Genomic DNA, 15,745 nt, shown 5'->3' with positions numbered 1-15,745 from the left:
TCGAGAGGGTGTCTGTATGGGCCTTAGATGTGTGTTAGAGGAGTCGCTGGTCTGCACGCTCTACTGTGGCTGGATTGCTGCCGACCCCAGGGCAGCTGTCTTGGAGCTGGGTCAGGTACCTGCTTGCTAAGATATGTCCTCTGAGATGAAGCTACAGGTTCATCTCATCCAGGGAAGCAGACTGGCCCGAGTCATTACTGTGCACATTAAAAAACGCACAGACAGGAAACATCAATGAAGTTAGGGCACCAAAGTGTAGAAGCAGTGCCTGCGAAGTGGGGAGATGATAAAAAAAAATTAGGTCAAAAAATGCAGAGAACTATTAATTTGACAGAGAGAAAAATGCATGAAGGAAGGCACCACTGGAGACAGAAAATGAAGTAAGTGACAGAGCGATGATAGCAGCACCAGGAGGAGTCCATCAGAGAAATGCTGTGTTTTACCTCAGGATGTGGCCAGAGTAACTCTGCTTGCTTTACTGGAGGTACTACGGATTTGAGTGAACGTGACTGAGAGGAAAGAAGGCTTCTGGTATTTATGTGGGAAGAGTCGTGAGATACAGAAAAAAACCTAGCAGTAAAATTAGTCTTACTGACTGTTACGGGCAGTGTTTCTAACTCATCGCAATTCCTCAGTCACTTAATATATTCAAAGGCAGATGAGGCTGTGGGACTGCAATATGGAGGGAAATGATAAACCTAACATCAGACATATATAAGCTATTTTTTGCCTACAGCCCCATCGCTGCAAATATTTCTGGAAGAAGCAGTCCTGTCTTTTACTGATCACTGGAGGCATGTTTTAATTCATAAGTCCAGGTCTTTTCACTACACCTGCAGTGTTCATGAGTGTAGGAGAAAAGAAGAGTTAATCCACAGTGTTTGCATTCCATTAGAAAATATACAGTGCTGGCGTTTTAATGACAGATGTTTCATCCTTCCTCTGTGTAAAAGCAGACTTAAGGTGGGGTCCAGCCATGTTGCTAACGTGCACCAGCAATCCAGCTGTGGGCAGAAGGACTCTCCATAAGAAATACAGTCTGTGTGCATGAGTAAACATCGTTGGCTTGGTCACATAGTTGTTCAACAGCTTAATAATAATTTCCAGGGACCTCATAGAATAGGATGTATGGGTTATAGTCTTATTATCCAAATGTTTTGGATGTTCAATAGATGGCTCCTTTGTTAGTTCAGCTGTAATGTGTTCGGTCACACTGGTGGCTCAAAACTAGCATTTCCATTTTTGTGTTTTCAAAGAAGATCAGAGCTGATGAGGAAACGGTTTTTGCTTTTCAGTCGTATGCAGTGTTTGAAATTTAACCTCAGTTCTTCCATAAGGCTGCTTTGAGCTTCAGCCTGCTAAGCAGAGCTGCTTATGTTGACATTCAGTAAAATTCACTTTTCCCTGTTGTACAGAAAGGCCATAGTTCAAAACAGGCTGTAAAAAAGGAGAGGAAAAGCCACAGAATTTCTCAGTGACAGCTTCTCTTTCCTTGACACTGTTCATAAAAACTGCTTCCAGAAAGGCACCGGGCTGCCCAGAATACATAATGCCCACAGCAGGGGGAAAAAAAAATAAAGGAAAAAGAAAACCAAACCAACAAAAACTCAGCATTTGTTCTGCGCCATCAGAGGAGCTCCATGCAGTGGAATGGGAACCGTGAAGATGAGAGATTCACTTTGCAGGCTACAACAACTTCTCTGGAGCCCTGAAATCATGCATATTCAGCCAAACATATGTAAATGTGGTTTAACCCAGCTGTGAAAGATCCCCTGAAGTAAACTAATAAAGAGCATCTGGATATGTTTAAGCTCATCCCAGGCATAGTAGAAAGGTCCCAGAATGTGCGCTGAGCTTTTTTTACGTCATTAGAGGAAATGCAGCAGACTTTAAAGGAAACTTGTGTTTTAAGATGCAAAGCAGCATAAAGTTTGCCTCTGCCGAGACATGCTACAAAAGAATTAATTTTCCTTGACATTTGGATTTCATACATCTTGTTTTAACTACTGTGAATGCCTGTGTTTTACTTTTCTAAAGGACCTGCTATGTCTGCTTATTCACTCTCACACAGAGGCATCTAAAATTATCATTGCTCACTGGGAAAGGGTGAGAGGTGAAGGAAAGTACTGAAATCAGGAAAGTTCAAAATGATCAGCCACTGCATACCACCTGCCAGTGGGAGAAAGGTTGTCAAGCACTTTCTGGTGCAAGAGCTGTCCTTGAGCCTAGCCGCTGGGACAAATAAAATGGAGCTGGCTTCAGGACTGTAATGACTTTCATCGTTATATTACAGATCCAGGAGGCTGCGTACCTCAGACCTTCTCCCATACCTGCAAACTTAATAAACTGCTTTATTTACAGAGATACTGCATAGAAGTAACACAATTAAAAAAGCTCTAAGAGCTTGCTACTCCAATCTTTTTCAGGTCTGCTTCCCCTTTGTTTCAGTGGGGGTGGGAGTTGTCTGAGCATTAATGTGCTGGTTCAGATCTTGTAATTCCCATCTATAATGAACCCTTTCGAAAAAGAACTGCTTGTTTCTAATTTCTCAAAATTCACAAGTGTGGCCATGGTATTGGTTTTGTGTGGCCACTGTGGCACGCAGAAAAGTAATTGGATTGCAGGTTCATGATCGAACTAAAAACAGATAATTGAAATTGGTTCTGAAAATGTTATTTCAGGACTCACAGGTGATCTCATATGGACATGGTGGAGTTGTTTCTCTCACCTTTCTTGCTTAATTTATCTAGCTTAAAAAAAATACAAGAATGAAAGTTCTCCATCTTCCCATTGAGAGCAAAGCCACCTGTTGATTTCCTTTCTTTTAGTAAATTACAACCATCTTTTTTCTATAGAGAGTTGACAGTCATTCATCAAAAGTAGAGAGAAGTGATACAATTTGGACCAGTTGAAAGGAGAAATAAAACCACCCTTAGAGATCAATAGATAAACGTGTACTGGAGGGATTGCTTCTGAAATAAATCCGATTAAGGGCCAAAAAACCCTGACAGAGGCCACTATGGCTGATCTGATTGTTTAGATCCTTTTCAAGGTTTTGTTACGTGTTACTTCAGGCATGTTATATATCAATTTTCTTTTCATAGTTATGAAGTAAGATTTCTCCTCATGCCTCTAATAATCCCCAAGCCACTTGTAGATGAAGTTTTTTCTTTACCAAACTCATTCATCTCTTCATCTCTTTTGTTTGCTGGATATCTCAGGCTGCTAGCTTGGGCAGCTGGGTTTTGAGAGCCGTGGGTCAGAATCGGGGGGGGAGATGGATCGCCTTCTCAGCACAGTCATGCAAAACTTACAGTTGGAGACCTTTACAAATCAACAGTACAGCTTTACTGCGAGGGAAGGGAAAAAAAAAAAAACACCAAAAAAAGCATTTGCCAGCAGCTTTAACTATGAACGTTTGAGCTGGTTTATTCTAGCTGGTGACACTGAGAGTCCAGAAGAATGAATATTGGGTAGAATTGCACTTAGTCAGCAGAACAAGTCCTTGCAGCCAGAAGGAAGATGAAGGAAAAACGTACTTACTGTTTTCAACAAAGCAGGTCCAATAAAGTCGCAAACATCAAATCATTGGGATTATAATGTGGTTGGTTTATGTCAAACCTTGGAATTATTCCTTCAAGAAAAACGATGAGATAAGATCTCAGAAAGCATTGATAGACTCTGGTCATTCCTGGATTTGCTGTTGCTTTAAATCAGGATGTCCAGTCTAAATTCATCTGATTTTTTTTTTTTAAATTCCTATTGCTGGTTAAAAGGGAGGGAGAATGCTTGTTAATACCTGCAGGGATTTTCCAGGCTGAAATAGTCTTTTAGCAGCATGAGACTGCCTGTAAACACAGTTCTAACACCTGGAGACACATGTTGAAAACCTATTCGGTGGTATTTAAAAAAGATATTCTGAAGCTCATAAAAACCTCCATTCATAATGAGTCTATACCAGCGTTTCTTGCAAGTCTAAGCAGAGGGAGACGTACATCAGACAGAGAAGCTTGCAGGGAAGAATGAAATTAACTGCAAGGTTTTCCCCTTAAATAGCAACAGTAAAGAAATCATTGTGCGTTTCTGGAACAATGACTTGTTCTGTGGAAAGTCTCAAGTGATTTTGTAGGTGTTGGAGATGGAAGTGGGCTTATTCCCATTAGAGAGGCGAAGTTAAGACAGCAATGACACTCACTCCTTGTGTGCTCTTAATGTGTGGTCTAGGCATAAATATTACCTTATTCCCTGATAGTTATTCCCTCACTTTCCTGCCAAAACATCATTCTTCATTTCCCACCTCTGTGTTTCAGTTTCGTGTGTGCCACCATTTTGGGTTATGACTTTACCATCTGTTGCAGGCGACTTTGGAACGCGGGACAATGGTACCTCCCTGCAGAGGTGATCACGGAACGTTCTCGGTGCACGTGGCCTGTGGTCCGGGGTGCACCTCTCAAAGCCACACATCGTTTCTGGGACAGAAGCATCTTTGTGTCCACACCACAGCTAACTGTAGTGCTCGAACTGAAAGGCGCTATCTTTGGTGACAGGTTAGGGGACCAGGTATTGCTCTCTGCCCTGCCCTTGTTATTCTCAATGACTTCAGCCTGGTTGCGAAAGAAGGCAGCAGTCCAGACTATTGTATCACTAAAACAGCCTCACGTTAAGCTATTCAAACTAGGAAGCAGTTTGTTCTTTGTTTTCATTCATCAAGCAGTTGTGAGGATTATAAACTGGAATTTCAGTTTGTGGTCACTGCTGAAGTGTAGGCCAGAATTTAGAATTAGAGGAGTGTGACTGTGGGGCTCGTCTTGATGTTCTGTCATCCCTGCCCCTGATCACAGATGAGGCAAAGAAATTTAGGCTTTATTATGGGATGTTTCTTTCTATACTGTATATGCTAAAAGGACACATCTTTTGCTGTGCCTCTGGAGTTGAGGTTTCCTTTCTGCAGATGCCTGTTAATTGCTGTTCTCCTGAGACAGACACCTTACTTCAGATCCCTTTCCAGGTAGACCTTTGATCAATACTTTTCAACTGCTGCTGTTCAGCAGGTTTTAGCTCACTTTCATTTCCTTCTGAGAAAATAAGTCAAAGACTTTACAGAAGTCAAAGGGTATCGTACTTAATGTTTCCCCATAAAAAGTAAGCCATTTATCCTGTCAAAAAAGGAAGTTTGTCTGGTTTAATGTAATTTAATCCTGGCAAATTTGCTTTGGCTTTTTTTTTTTAATAGTTACTTTATCTTCTGTTGGAGGTTCATAAAATTGATTGTTTAACCACTTATTGTAGTGTCATTCCTATTCTAAAAATTGGACTGACAGGTCTGTCCCTTTGGCTCATCTCAAAGGCAGATAATATGCTTGTCCTTTTCCAGAGCTCTTGATGCTCATACTTCCTCCAGTGTTCTCCAAGATCCTGCACAGTGTCTAGAAATTGCTTTGGATAGCTCTTAAGCAGTTGGGGACAAATTCCTTTAGGCAACTTGAAAACTTCTACATTATCTAAATACTTCTACCTCTCTTCCCTGTTCTGGTCAACACTTACTCCCTGACTTTGTTACATTTCTGATCACAGATCAGAGTGGGGATTTTTGCTGAAAAATGAAGCAGGAAAATGAGTAAATGCTTCAGTCTTCGTGTCTTTCCTTATCTGTCCTCCTTTATTGAAGTTTGTTGTAGTGATATTCATTATTCTTATTCAGTTATGCTCATGCCTTGTATTCTTTAGAACGATGAACTCTATTCCTTTGTGATTATTTCATTCTAATTACATTTCTGCCCTCAGAAGTTCTTTCCTGTTAGAATTAGAAGGAGCAGAACATGCCTAGAATAGCTGCATCAGCATTTTCATACAATACTACTTTCAGCACTGTGCACATCTTGCTTTTTAACTTGGTTTTTAGCAGATACAGGGGTACAGTCCTCGAGTACGACCGTCTAATACGTTTTTTCATTGATGAAAAGAAGAATCCTCACCCCCTTCCTGCACCTACCTTTAGTGAACAAGCTAGATCAATACTGTACTCATGTGATTTATCCAAGCACTAGCTCATTTCAGAATTGAAACACTTTGAAGGTTTGGAAATACTTTTCGTAATGTCCTCTTAACCAACCAGCCAGCCAACATTGTATACCTTACCTACAAGCTCTGCTGGAAGAAAGAATGAATTATGTATAGCAGGATAATAGAATACCATATCAGGTCTTCTCTCTCATTAGATGAGTATGAAGAGGTGATTTTGCATATTCCAGACTGTTACAGTACAGGGCATACTGACTGAGAAAATGAACGGTGATGTTAGGAGATGCAGACAAAAGGACATGGGATGAAATTACAGAAAGTTAGTGGGGGAAGAAGGATCAGGTTGTCTACGAGAATCAGGTGACTAGCCTGACTCTTTCAGTAGCCAGAAATAATAGCACATCACATGTGGGAAGACCCTGAAGTCGTAAGACCAGCTGTGATTTGCAAGGAAGGATTTGACTTAACTGGAAGGCTTCAAGGAGACAGATAAGTGTCAGCATGTTTGTGGCATGTAAGGTCTGATGCTTGAAGGTGCAAATATTTTACCTTGTCTCTGCCTTGGAAGCTTTTCCAGTTTTACTACTATTTTTACCACTAGACCTCTCCCAAGTATAATATTAATAGAGGTAATTCTCTCAACAATATCCCTTTGCTAAGAATAGATGGGTTTTATCCATGGCAATATGTCTCTGTGTACTGCAGAAAACAGTCAAGAGTATGGATGAGCAGTTCAGGCCACATAAAATGAAATAAGCAATGTATTTTTACATTTGGAGAGAACATATTGCACACAGGGAAGTGCTAGGCATAATATTTTAGAAGTAAAAGTATTTAATTTAGAATGATTGTTTTATCATTAAATATAAGTTAAAAATAATATAGTGATAATTGTATCAATTGTATCTTGCAATCTGGTTCCATCCATAGCATTTTATGCAGACAGCCCAGTCAGTTTTCCAGTATATAATCTCTTAGAAGGATGTCAGATAATATATAGCTATAAGACTTTTCAATAGCAGATATTTCCTCAAAGCTGGGTGTCCAGATACTTTACTTGACTTTCAAAAATCTAGGCCCTACTACATTTTTCTGATTATTTTCTCCATGTATTTTAATTCTTTGAATAATGAGTGCTCATGAACGATGCTGGACTGAGCCTTGGGGAATGTGTTGTTCTTTAAGAACTGCAGGACAGGTAAAAGCACACACAATGCAGTCTGTAAAGTGGCACAAACACTGTCCTATCTGTTTGCTTTCAAACTGACTTGTTTTGGGGACATAGTCGGGATCACACACTTGCTTATTCATCCCAGTCTGGAAGGCAGTTAGTACTGATGCTTGGGGCTTGAGATTTTGATTGACAATGACTGCAATTATCAGCATATTTCATATTAGATTTTCCCCCACAGTGGTTATGACAGTAGGATGATGAACATTCCTCATACTTTGTCATTATTTAATTGTATCCATTCCATAAACATTAATGCAGGGTCAAATCTTGCCCATCTTATTTCATTTAAGTTAAAGTTGTTGGGATTGCTTGCATAACTAAAGACACATGGATGTGATGCATGATAAAAAATAAATTATATCATTAACCTGACATTGTGTCCAGAGAAGCTCCACCTGCCTAGAGCAAAAGCACTAATGTTAAATATCCTGTAACTCTAGTATAGAAAACATAATAAGCATCAGTGAGGTTTGAGCTCAAGAGGAACTAGCTGGAATCAGGCTGGTTTATGACCCTCATAAATTTGTGCTGATAAAACACCTGCAGCGTGAGCAACATCATTTCAGCTACCCCTTTCTTGAACGCACATGTTCACTCGGTCTGAATTGTGTGGCAGTTTTGTAACGTGAGTTGTAATGATTCAATATCCGTTAGTAATATAAAACTGAAAACTTCATGTTGTGTTTGTATGCAGTGATGCAGGTTTGTGCTTAAGGCTGTCATTCGCAGAACAGGACTTAGCCTAAAGCGGAAGGCTGAGGGTGGAGGGCAACTTCACTTAGCCAGCAGGAAATATCAGGCGTGGATGCGAGCTTTAAGCCATTCCCTCTTATCCTGTCACCGGACACCTGAAAGAGAGATCAGCACTTCCCTCTCCACTCCCCACCATGAGGAAGATTTAGACAGCAGTGAGGTCTCCTCTAAGCTAAACAAACTGAGTATCCTCAGCCGCTCCTCATCAGTCATGCTCTGTAGTCTTTTCACCATCTTTGTTGCCTTCCTTTGGACACATTGTAATATTTTTGTACAGTTGGCCCTTTTGGCCACCAGGGCACATTGTTGACTCCTCTTGAGCTTACCATCAACCAAAACTGCCAGATCCCTTTCTGCAGGGCTGCACTCCAGCCTCTTGTCCCTGAATCTGGATAAAATAAAAGGGTGGTTAGTGAGGCATGACTTTCCTTTCATGAACCTATGTTGGCTTTGACTGTATGTTCTTACACCCTTAGGTGGGCACTGACCAAGGATTTTGAGTCTTTTTCATGCAAAAAACATGGGACTTAGGTGCTCAAAGGGACATATCTCTGAGAAGTTTGTGCATGGAGGGAATCCATGAAATTAGGCTTTTTAAGTTGAAGCTTTCCTTAACTTCACACCCAGCAATTCATTTCTGGATAAGACTTAAAACTTCCCTGACAAGCCTTCCCACCCATCTAAGATTCTTTATTTCTGATTCTTCAGTTAATGACCACAGACAGTTTTACAAGTGTAAATATATTTGGTCTCAAAATGCTGCGGAGTCTAGCATGTGAATATCAGCATGTGTAAGGTCCACAGAAGACCAGCACTCTTGCAGTGAATATAGTTACTGCTGATTGGGCCGTAACCACTATACTGTGCTGCTGGTCTATATACAGAGATTTTCTATGTGGACTTAAATTACAGGGCTAGGTTCTACTGCCACTTGTTAACCACCGCTGACAAAGAATAGAAAAATCTGCCTCTTAAAAAAGTTGCTGGACTTTAAAAGAGGGTTCTCTTAGAAGCACTTACTTCGAAAAGTGTTTCTAATTCTATATTGTTTTCTGAGATTTACTTTCCTCCCCTTACTTTTTTACTATTAAGACATTTATATGAATGCAGGATCTTATTTTCTTAAGCAATCATCCACTCTTGCTATTTATTCTCCTCATGAAATCGTAATCCTCTATTTGTTAGAGCACAATAATTTCCATGGCAACCAGCTGTGATGTCATACGCAGGAGCTTATGATTTCAAGGGCTGGTTTGCTTTTAAATGTAAAGTTCCTACCTTGTAAGCAAATATCCTTTGTCCACCCCAACGCTGCAATTAAATGGGGATAGAAAAATATATGCCATAGAAGCAATACTATACCTAGCCATAATACATATGAAAGGCTTCTGTGAGATAGTGGCAACTTTTCAATGCTCTTTTAACATAGTTTGCTGAGGAATATTTTGCATTTAATTCTAATTCTGGGCCGCTAATACCCTGTCTGTCAAATACATGAAAAGACATTCTTTTAGAAGGAGTTGATTTACAACATGAAAATTCTGTATCTTCACGAAGTCTCAGGAGAGCCTTGGAGGTACATTTTCTGTCTTTCTGTCTCTCTTGTAATAAGGACAAGGATTACATTTCCTTAGAGTATGTGGAACTTTTAGTGCCCTGGCACTTGGACCCTCTCTGGAGAAAGAGGTGGGAGAGATGTTCCTTCAGCTCCTTGTCAGGCTGTGGCTGCTCCTTGTTAAGCACTAAGAACAAAACCAGAAATGAAAAAAAGCAAACTACAGGGTCTGTGCTTGTCTTTCATTAGTGCTGCTGGCTTAGTGCCCAATTATGTCAGAAGAAACGACTTTCTTCAGAAATTCAGGGTATTGATTAATGCTGAATTAGGGGACTTCAGATGGAGGACACGCACTCTGCCAAGGATGCCTTCTCTGACAACAGGCGCTTGGAGAGCCAAGTAAGATTTGACAATGATCTCTGACCACAGCACAGGACCACAAGATGAGGCCTTCAGAGTCAGGGCTTTCGGCTGAGAAAGCATAGGCTTCAGCACAGAGGTCGACCTGTTCATGTGTTCAGAACAAGAGGGAGCTTTTAAAATTAAAATAGGAAGGACAGTCATGTAGCAGGCTGAATAGATTTCAACACTGTGCTCTATCTTTCATAGTTATTTAAGCATCCTCCTGAAGCTCAGGCATGTGACGCTGACTTTTAAAACACATGACAAAGACAACGGAATGATGAGCAGAGAAAGAAACCTTAAACAATGTGGGATGCACTTCTCTGGTATTTGCAGAGCTTCTGTCTCCTCTCTTCCTTTTAAAGGTTTTTCAATGTGAATGGTTTAGCGTAGTAAAAGCAAGAACGTATTAGCTGAGAAGGGGTCGATGGAACGAGGGAGGAATGAACACTGTGTCAGAGGAGGAGAAATAATAGCTCTGACCTGCTGAAGTCAGTGTGACTTGCCCAGGGCCAGGATTTCAAACTGATGGCACTTGCCCTGCAAGTAAATTCTCTCTCCTTTCCTGAACTTTGTAGTCTTCAACTCCAGATCTGAAAGCTGTACTAATAGCCCAAGGCTGCACATGCAAGATGTAGCTGGCAGGTACAGTATGCCTCCAAATTTGGGCGAGCTGATGAAAAATCACCTTGCAAAACTCAAATCAACCTCCCAGGGCATGCCTTTGAACAAAGTAGTTAATGATAAGTAGCTTTTCCCCGTTCTTAGTTTGTTTAACCACTGTATGCTGTTTATTGCAGGAGTGATTCGTGAGAGTTACCTGAAGGGTCACGATCAGCTGGTGCCGGTCACCCTGTTGGCCATTGCTGTTATTCTTGCTTTTGTCATGGGGGCCATCTTTTCGGGAATCATAGTGTACTGCATCTGCGACCATCGCCGCAGAGATGTGGCTGTTTCGCAGAGGAAGGAGAAGGAGCTGACCCACTCCCGCCGCGGCTCCATGAGCAGTGTTACCAAGCTCAGTGGCCTCTTTGGGGACGCTCAGTCTAAGGAGCCAAAGCCTGAAGCTATCCTCACGCCCCTGATGCACAATGGCAAGTTGGCTACCCCGGGCAGCACTGCCAAGATGCTAATCAAAGCTGACCAGCACCATCTGGACCTGGCCGCACTGCCAACCCCTGAGTCCACCCCGACCCTGCAACAGAAGAGAAAACCCAGCCGTGGCAGCAGAGAATGGGAGAGAAACCAGAACCTCATCAATGCCTGCACAAAAGAGATCCCCCCAATGGCCTCGCCCGTGATCCCAACCGACCTGCCGCTCAGGGCTTCTCCTAGCCACATTCCCAGTGTTGTGGTCCTGCCCATAGCCCAGCAAGGCTACCAGCACGAGTACGTTGACCAGCCAAAAATGAGCGATGGGGCTCAGATGTCTGTGGAGGACCAGAATGCCACCCTTGAATACAAAACTATCAAGGACCATCTCAGTAGCAAAAGCCCCAGCCATGGGGTTAACCTGGTGGAAAATCTCGAGAGCATGCCACCAAAAGTACCCCAGCGGGAAGCTTCCCTCGGGCCGCCGAGCACCTCGCTGTCACAGAGTGGCCTGAGCAAGCGGCTGGAGATGCACTCTTCTGCTTATAACGTGGACTACAAGAGAAGCTACCCTACAAACTCGCTCACAAGAAGTCACCAGACATCGACCCTCAAAAGGAACAACACTAACTCCTCTAACTCATCCCACCTCTCCCGCAATCAGAGCTTCGGCCGGGGCGATAACCCGCCGCCAGCCCCACAGCGAGTGGACTCGATACAAGTCCACGCAGCTCAAGCACAGGCTGTGACTGTATCTCGGCAGCCGAGTCTCAGCGCCTACAACTCGCTGACAAGGTCGGGGTTGAAACGCACGCCCTCGCTAAAGCCAGATGTACCTCCCAAACCTTCCTTTGCTCCACTCTCCACATCCATGAAGCCCAATGATGCGTGTACATAATCAGAGTGGGGGGGGGAGGACAGCAATTAAGCAGAGGTTGCCCTTGAAAGCCAGTGTTCTGCAACTGTTATCACTCGCTCCTCTGAGAAGACGGTTGTTGCAAGCTGAAGATGTGTTGGATTTCTGCTCTCTGGGAAAAGTGGAATATTTTTTTAAACCCGAGCCATATGACCCATGGTTGAAGGTTTGCAATTGCAGGACTCGCCCCCACAACCTGCCAGTTCTTTGCTCAAATGACTAACCCTCCATCACAAACGTTGAGCCAAAAGCACACAGGTGAAAGATGACTGTGACATTTCACCCTGCCCCCCAGCTGCACAGCGCATTCCTGAACTGGGAAAAGAGTGCTCTGAAAAAGCAAAACAAATAATTACAAAAACAAACAAACTTTAAAAAAGACAAAAAAAAAATCCATTGATAAAGCTAACTCTGACTTAACAATGGCAGAAGTTTACTATGTGCAGGTACTGTGAAATGATGCCCATCAGTGTTACAGCCATTTGGTTACAGCAGCTAAATGCCATGTTGGGCAACCTATGTCATAGATTTCTGCTACCCTTCTCTTTTAATGAATAACACGTGACTCTTAATGCAAGTAACTCCTCTTATTTATTGTTCAACTTTTGTTTTTCCTAAGGAAATGACTTCTGCATATCATCCTGTGAGCAGCTCTTCAGAAGTACCTTGAGAGTTATACCTATTTAACGTGAAACCCATTAACTGGAGTAATTAAAACTCTTTTATTTTTCCAATGAATTCACTGAGTTAGATAAGTTGGAGCTGGAATTCTGAACTTTGTGCCTGGACTGCCTGATTAGCTGAAAAAAAAGGGGATATCTATTTAAGTCTCTCAGCTAATTAGTTGGCTGGGCCTCTGACCTAAGACAGCAGCAAACAAATACCGCAAGTTCATAACTTCTAACGTAACTGCAAGAGAAACTCTTAAAAGCTGCACATTTGTGCACCATCGCTATCAACATGGCTTTGTCAGTAGCTAATACTTTCTGTGAAGGCACCAGCTTGTGATGTGCCATCTCATTTCACCTTGCATGTGAGACGGCAAACAAAATCCTCAAACAGTGTGAACTAGTTAATATGCCGGCTGTTACCATGCATAAATTATGGTCTTATCACACGGGTTTTTCGTGGGAATATATCTGTGAATAGCCTGTTTTCTTCCACATGTAAATTTGTGCCTTACACCCTCAGTTGTGTATACTTGTGAGCTGTAGTATGTAAAACCTTCTTCTTTTTCCCCTTTGAGTAATGCAAATATTTATTGATCCTTCCTCCTCCAAGCCCTTTCAAGAACTGGAGTAAAGACATTGCAAGAACATGGTGGTTATTGTCGTAACCCTGTGTCTCTCAAGAAGTTAGGCTAGCACCATACCTTCCGCTTCAATTTGACTTTCTAGCTGTGCCAAGTCCTCTCTCAAAACCACCTACAAGCGGCGACGATCCCAAGACACCACGCTGGGGGTTGTGCCTTCCCCCCCGCCTCCTTCTCCCCCTTTACCACACATCAGCGCGGGGATCGTTCTCACCAGGCGGCGGGGAAGTGACCAAGACCCTTGTCCACGGGGCTGGTGTGTCCCTGGGCTGCGGACGGGTGCAGGCGAGAGGGGCCAAGCCCCACAGAAAGCCCGGCTGCATGTCCCGCAACACGCAGGGCACACGGAGCTAGGACAGGCAGGCGGGCTCCTGCTGTAGCTACCTGCTGCTCCAGGATGCTGCATGTACTTCTTTGGGGAAAAAAATGTAATTTTTTTTTAAATTTTTTTTTGTTTTTCCTTTGTTTCTTTTGTGTGACTGTGCATGTAGCTAGCGTGGGAGTGTGCGCGTGCACAAGTGTGTGCGTGTGTGTGTGTGCACGCAGGTGTGTAAGTTCCTTTCCAGTCTTTCAGTTTATGCAAAAACGTAGATGTGTTTTTAATCTGTTACAATAACTGTGTCAACATACTGTAGAAAAATGATGGGGATCGCTTCTAAGCTTTTTATATATATATATATATCTACTGAACAGTATGTTTGAGTAAGGTGGTTTCTGTTTCAATTTGTTTTTTTAAAATTTTATACTTCCATTTGTTTTTCAGGGTTTTGGTTTTGTTTCTGGATGATTGAAAAGACAGATTTTAAGTCCATTAGCTTATAGATGGTATATATAAAGTCTGGATGGTCTAGACCAAAGTGTGTAACAAGGGTGCTTGCATGTTCTTTCATTTCATCATGGCTTCTTTTATGACAGTTTTGTTCACCCTTAGTGAACTATGCAGACTGGAGTAGATAGTTCTGTATCCAAAGCAATGTTGTTGTTTTAATAAAAACAAACAGAAAACCCTTTGAAAACAGTAGGTAGCAGGGTCTTTTTTTTTTTTTTTTTGGAAAGAACCAACTCGCCACCTTTTCACTAAGCTCCAAACCCCTGAAGCACCAAACACGCAGCTCCCACTGATACAGCCCCACAAAGTGTTCTCCCAAAAACATAGAGACGAATAATCACGGCAACAGCCTGTGCAGCGATCTGCCTTCGCGATGTACGCCACACCAGTTACCAGGTTGACCTTGAAACATGCATTTTGTACTCCGTGGGTCTTCTGTTTTCGTCCTTTCCCACTCCTGGTTCCCTTCCACCCTTTGTTTCGAGGGGTTCATGAACCTATGTGTGCCTTTGCTTTCCACCCTTGCTATACACTGGTAGATGCAACAAATTCAGACTCTCATTTGTTGTAAAGTTGTAAAGTATTGTGATGTCACCAGTTTCCCTTCATTTCCACATGCCCCTAACATCTGATTCACAACTTAATGTATGTTGTAAAAAAAAAAAAAAAAAAAAAAAAAAAAAAACAGGAAAGGAAAAGAAAGAAGGAGGCGACAAGGTGAAATAAAAGCTCTTGATCACATATGGTAATAAAACCAGACTGTTCTACCTTATTTCTTGTGCTCCAGTTCTTTTGTTTCTATGGCGATTTATCCTTTTCCTTTAAAAATACATATAAATGCAATGCTGATCGTTTAAATCAGGTTATGGTGAGAAAGAAATTTGTCACTTTCTGTCTCTCACAGAAGATGAACTTCACTCTAGAGTAAGGTGATGGTAATTAAAAATTGAATCACACATTTGCTCTCCCTCTATTCATATTCTGCATTTTCTTTTTATGAGCTTGTTCATCATCAAATATTTATGGCAGACTTGATAGTTTAAAAGATCAAGGCTGGGATTTAAGCACGCGCGGTCCACCAAAATAGATCATCATACAGATGTGACTTCATCTCCAGGCTTTACATATTAAAAACAGAGGAGCCTGTGTTTTCTTTTCGCAGGCATAAATCTATTGTGCTCCATAGGCCTGCTTTAGAGGATGTTGCCTCAGTCATTAATTCTGCAAGAAAATGGTAGTAAACAGATAAATAACAAGAGTACATAATCTCCCTAGTCCTGTGAGTCATTTAAACATACCCACGTTCTCCATGTTGATTTTGTGTAACTGTGGGTCACTTACGCTTAGCCATTACAGTACAGGTAAATACTTGTTTATGTTAGTTACTGGGCTAAGTGATTTTGGTTTGTGACATGAGTTTCATGTGACCCTGTAAAGATGAGGCATCCAGTCCAGTAATTTGCCCTTGCTTGGGACATACTCAGGCTTTCCTGCCCTGCCGGGACACCCCGTTCTCGACCTAGAGCCTTACTGATATGTGCCGGTCCCCCACCTCGCACCATGGATAACCCTGACACTGGCTCAGCAGAAAGCGGTGAAGTACTAGATTTCATCGAGGAGTGGGACATGAT

General features: G+C 42.1%; 1 protein-coding gene across 7 annotated transcripts in view; it reads left to right on the top strand.

Annotated features, from left to right (window-relative positions):
• Positions 1 to 14,898, top strand: part of SEMA6A (semaphorin 6A) — a 120,224-nt gene extending 105,326 nt beyond the window's left edge. For 4 of the 7 annotated variants that reach the window (XM_054185066.1, XM_054185064.1, XM_054185063.1 and 1 more), the window contains one exon: positions 10,766 to 14,897. In XM_054185066.1, coding sequence (XP_054041041.1) covers positions 10,766 to 11,955 — 1,190 coding nt within the window. In that variant the 3' untranslated portion in view covers positions 11,956 to 14,897. Of the gene's footprint in view, positions 1 to 10,765 lie in introns of all 7 variants that reach the window. The other 3 variants (XM_054185062.1, XM_054185060.1, XM_054185065.1) reach the window with 2 other exon arrangements.
• The last annotated feature ends 847 nt before the right edge of the window (positions 14,899 to 15,745 follow it).

The sequence above is a fragment of the Rissa tridactyla genome, chromosome Z (genome assembly GCF_028500815.1).
Source record: "Rissa tridactyla isolate bRisTri1 chromosome Z, bRisTri1.patW.cur.20221130, whole genome shotgun sequence".
Classification (NCBI taxonomy): domain Eukaryota; kingdom Metazoa; phylum Chordata; class Aves; order Charadriiformes; family Laridae; genus Rissa; species Rissa tridactyla.
The sequence above is the reverse complement of the archived record's forward strand: the minus strand, read 5'-3'. Positions and strand labels throughout refer to the sequence as shown.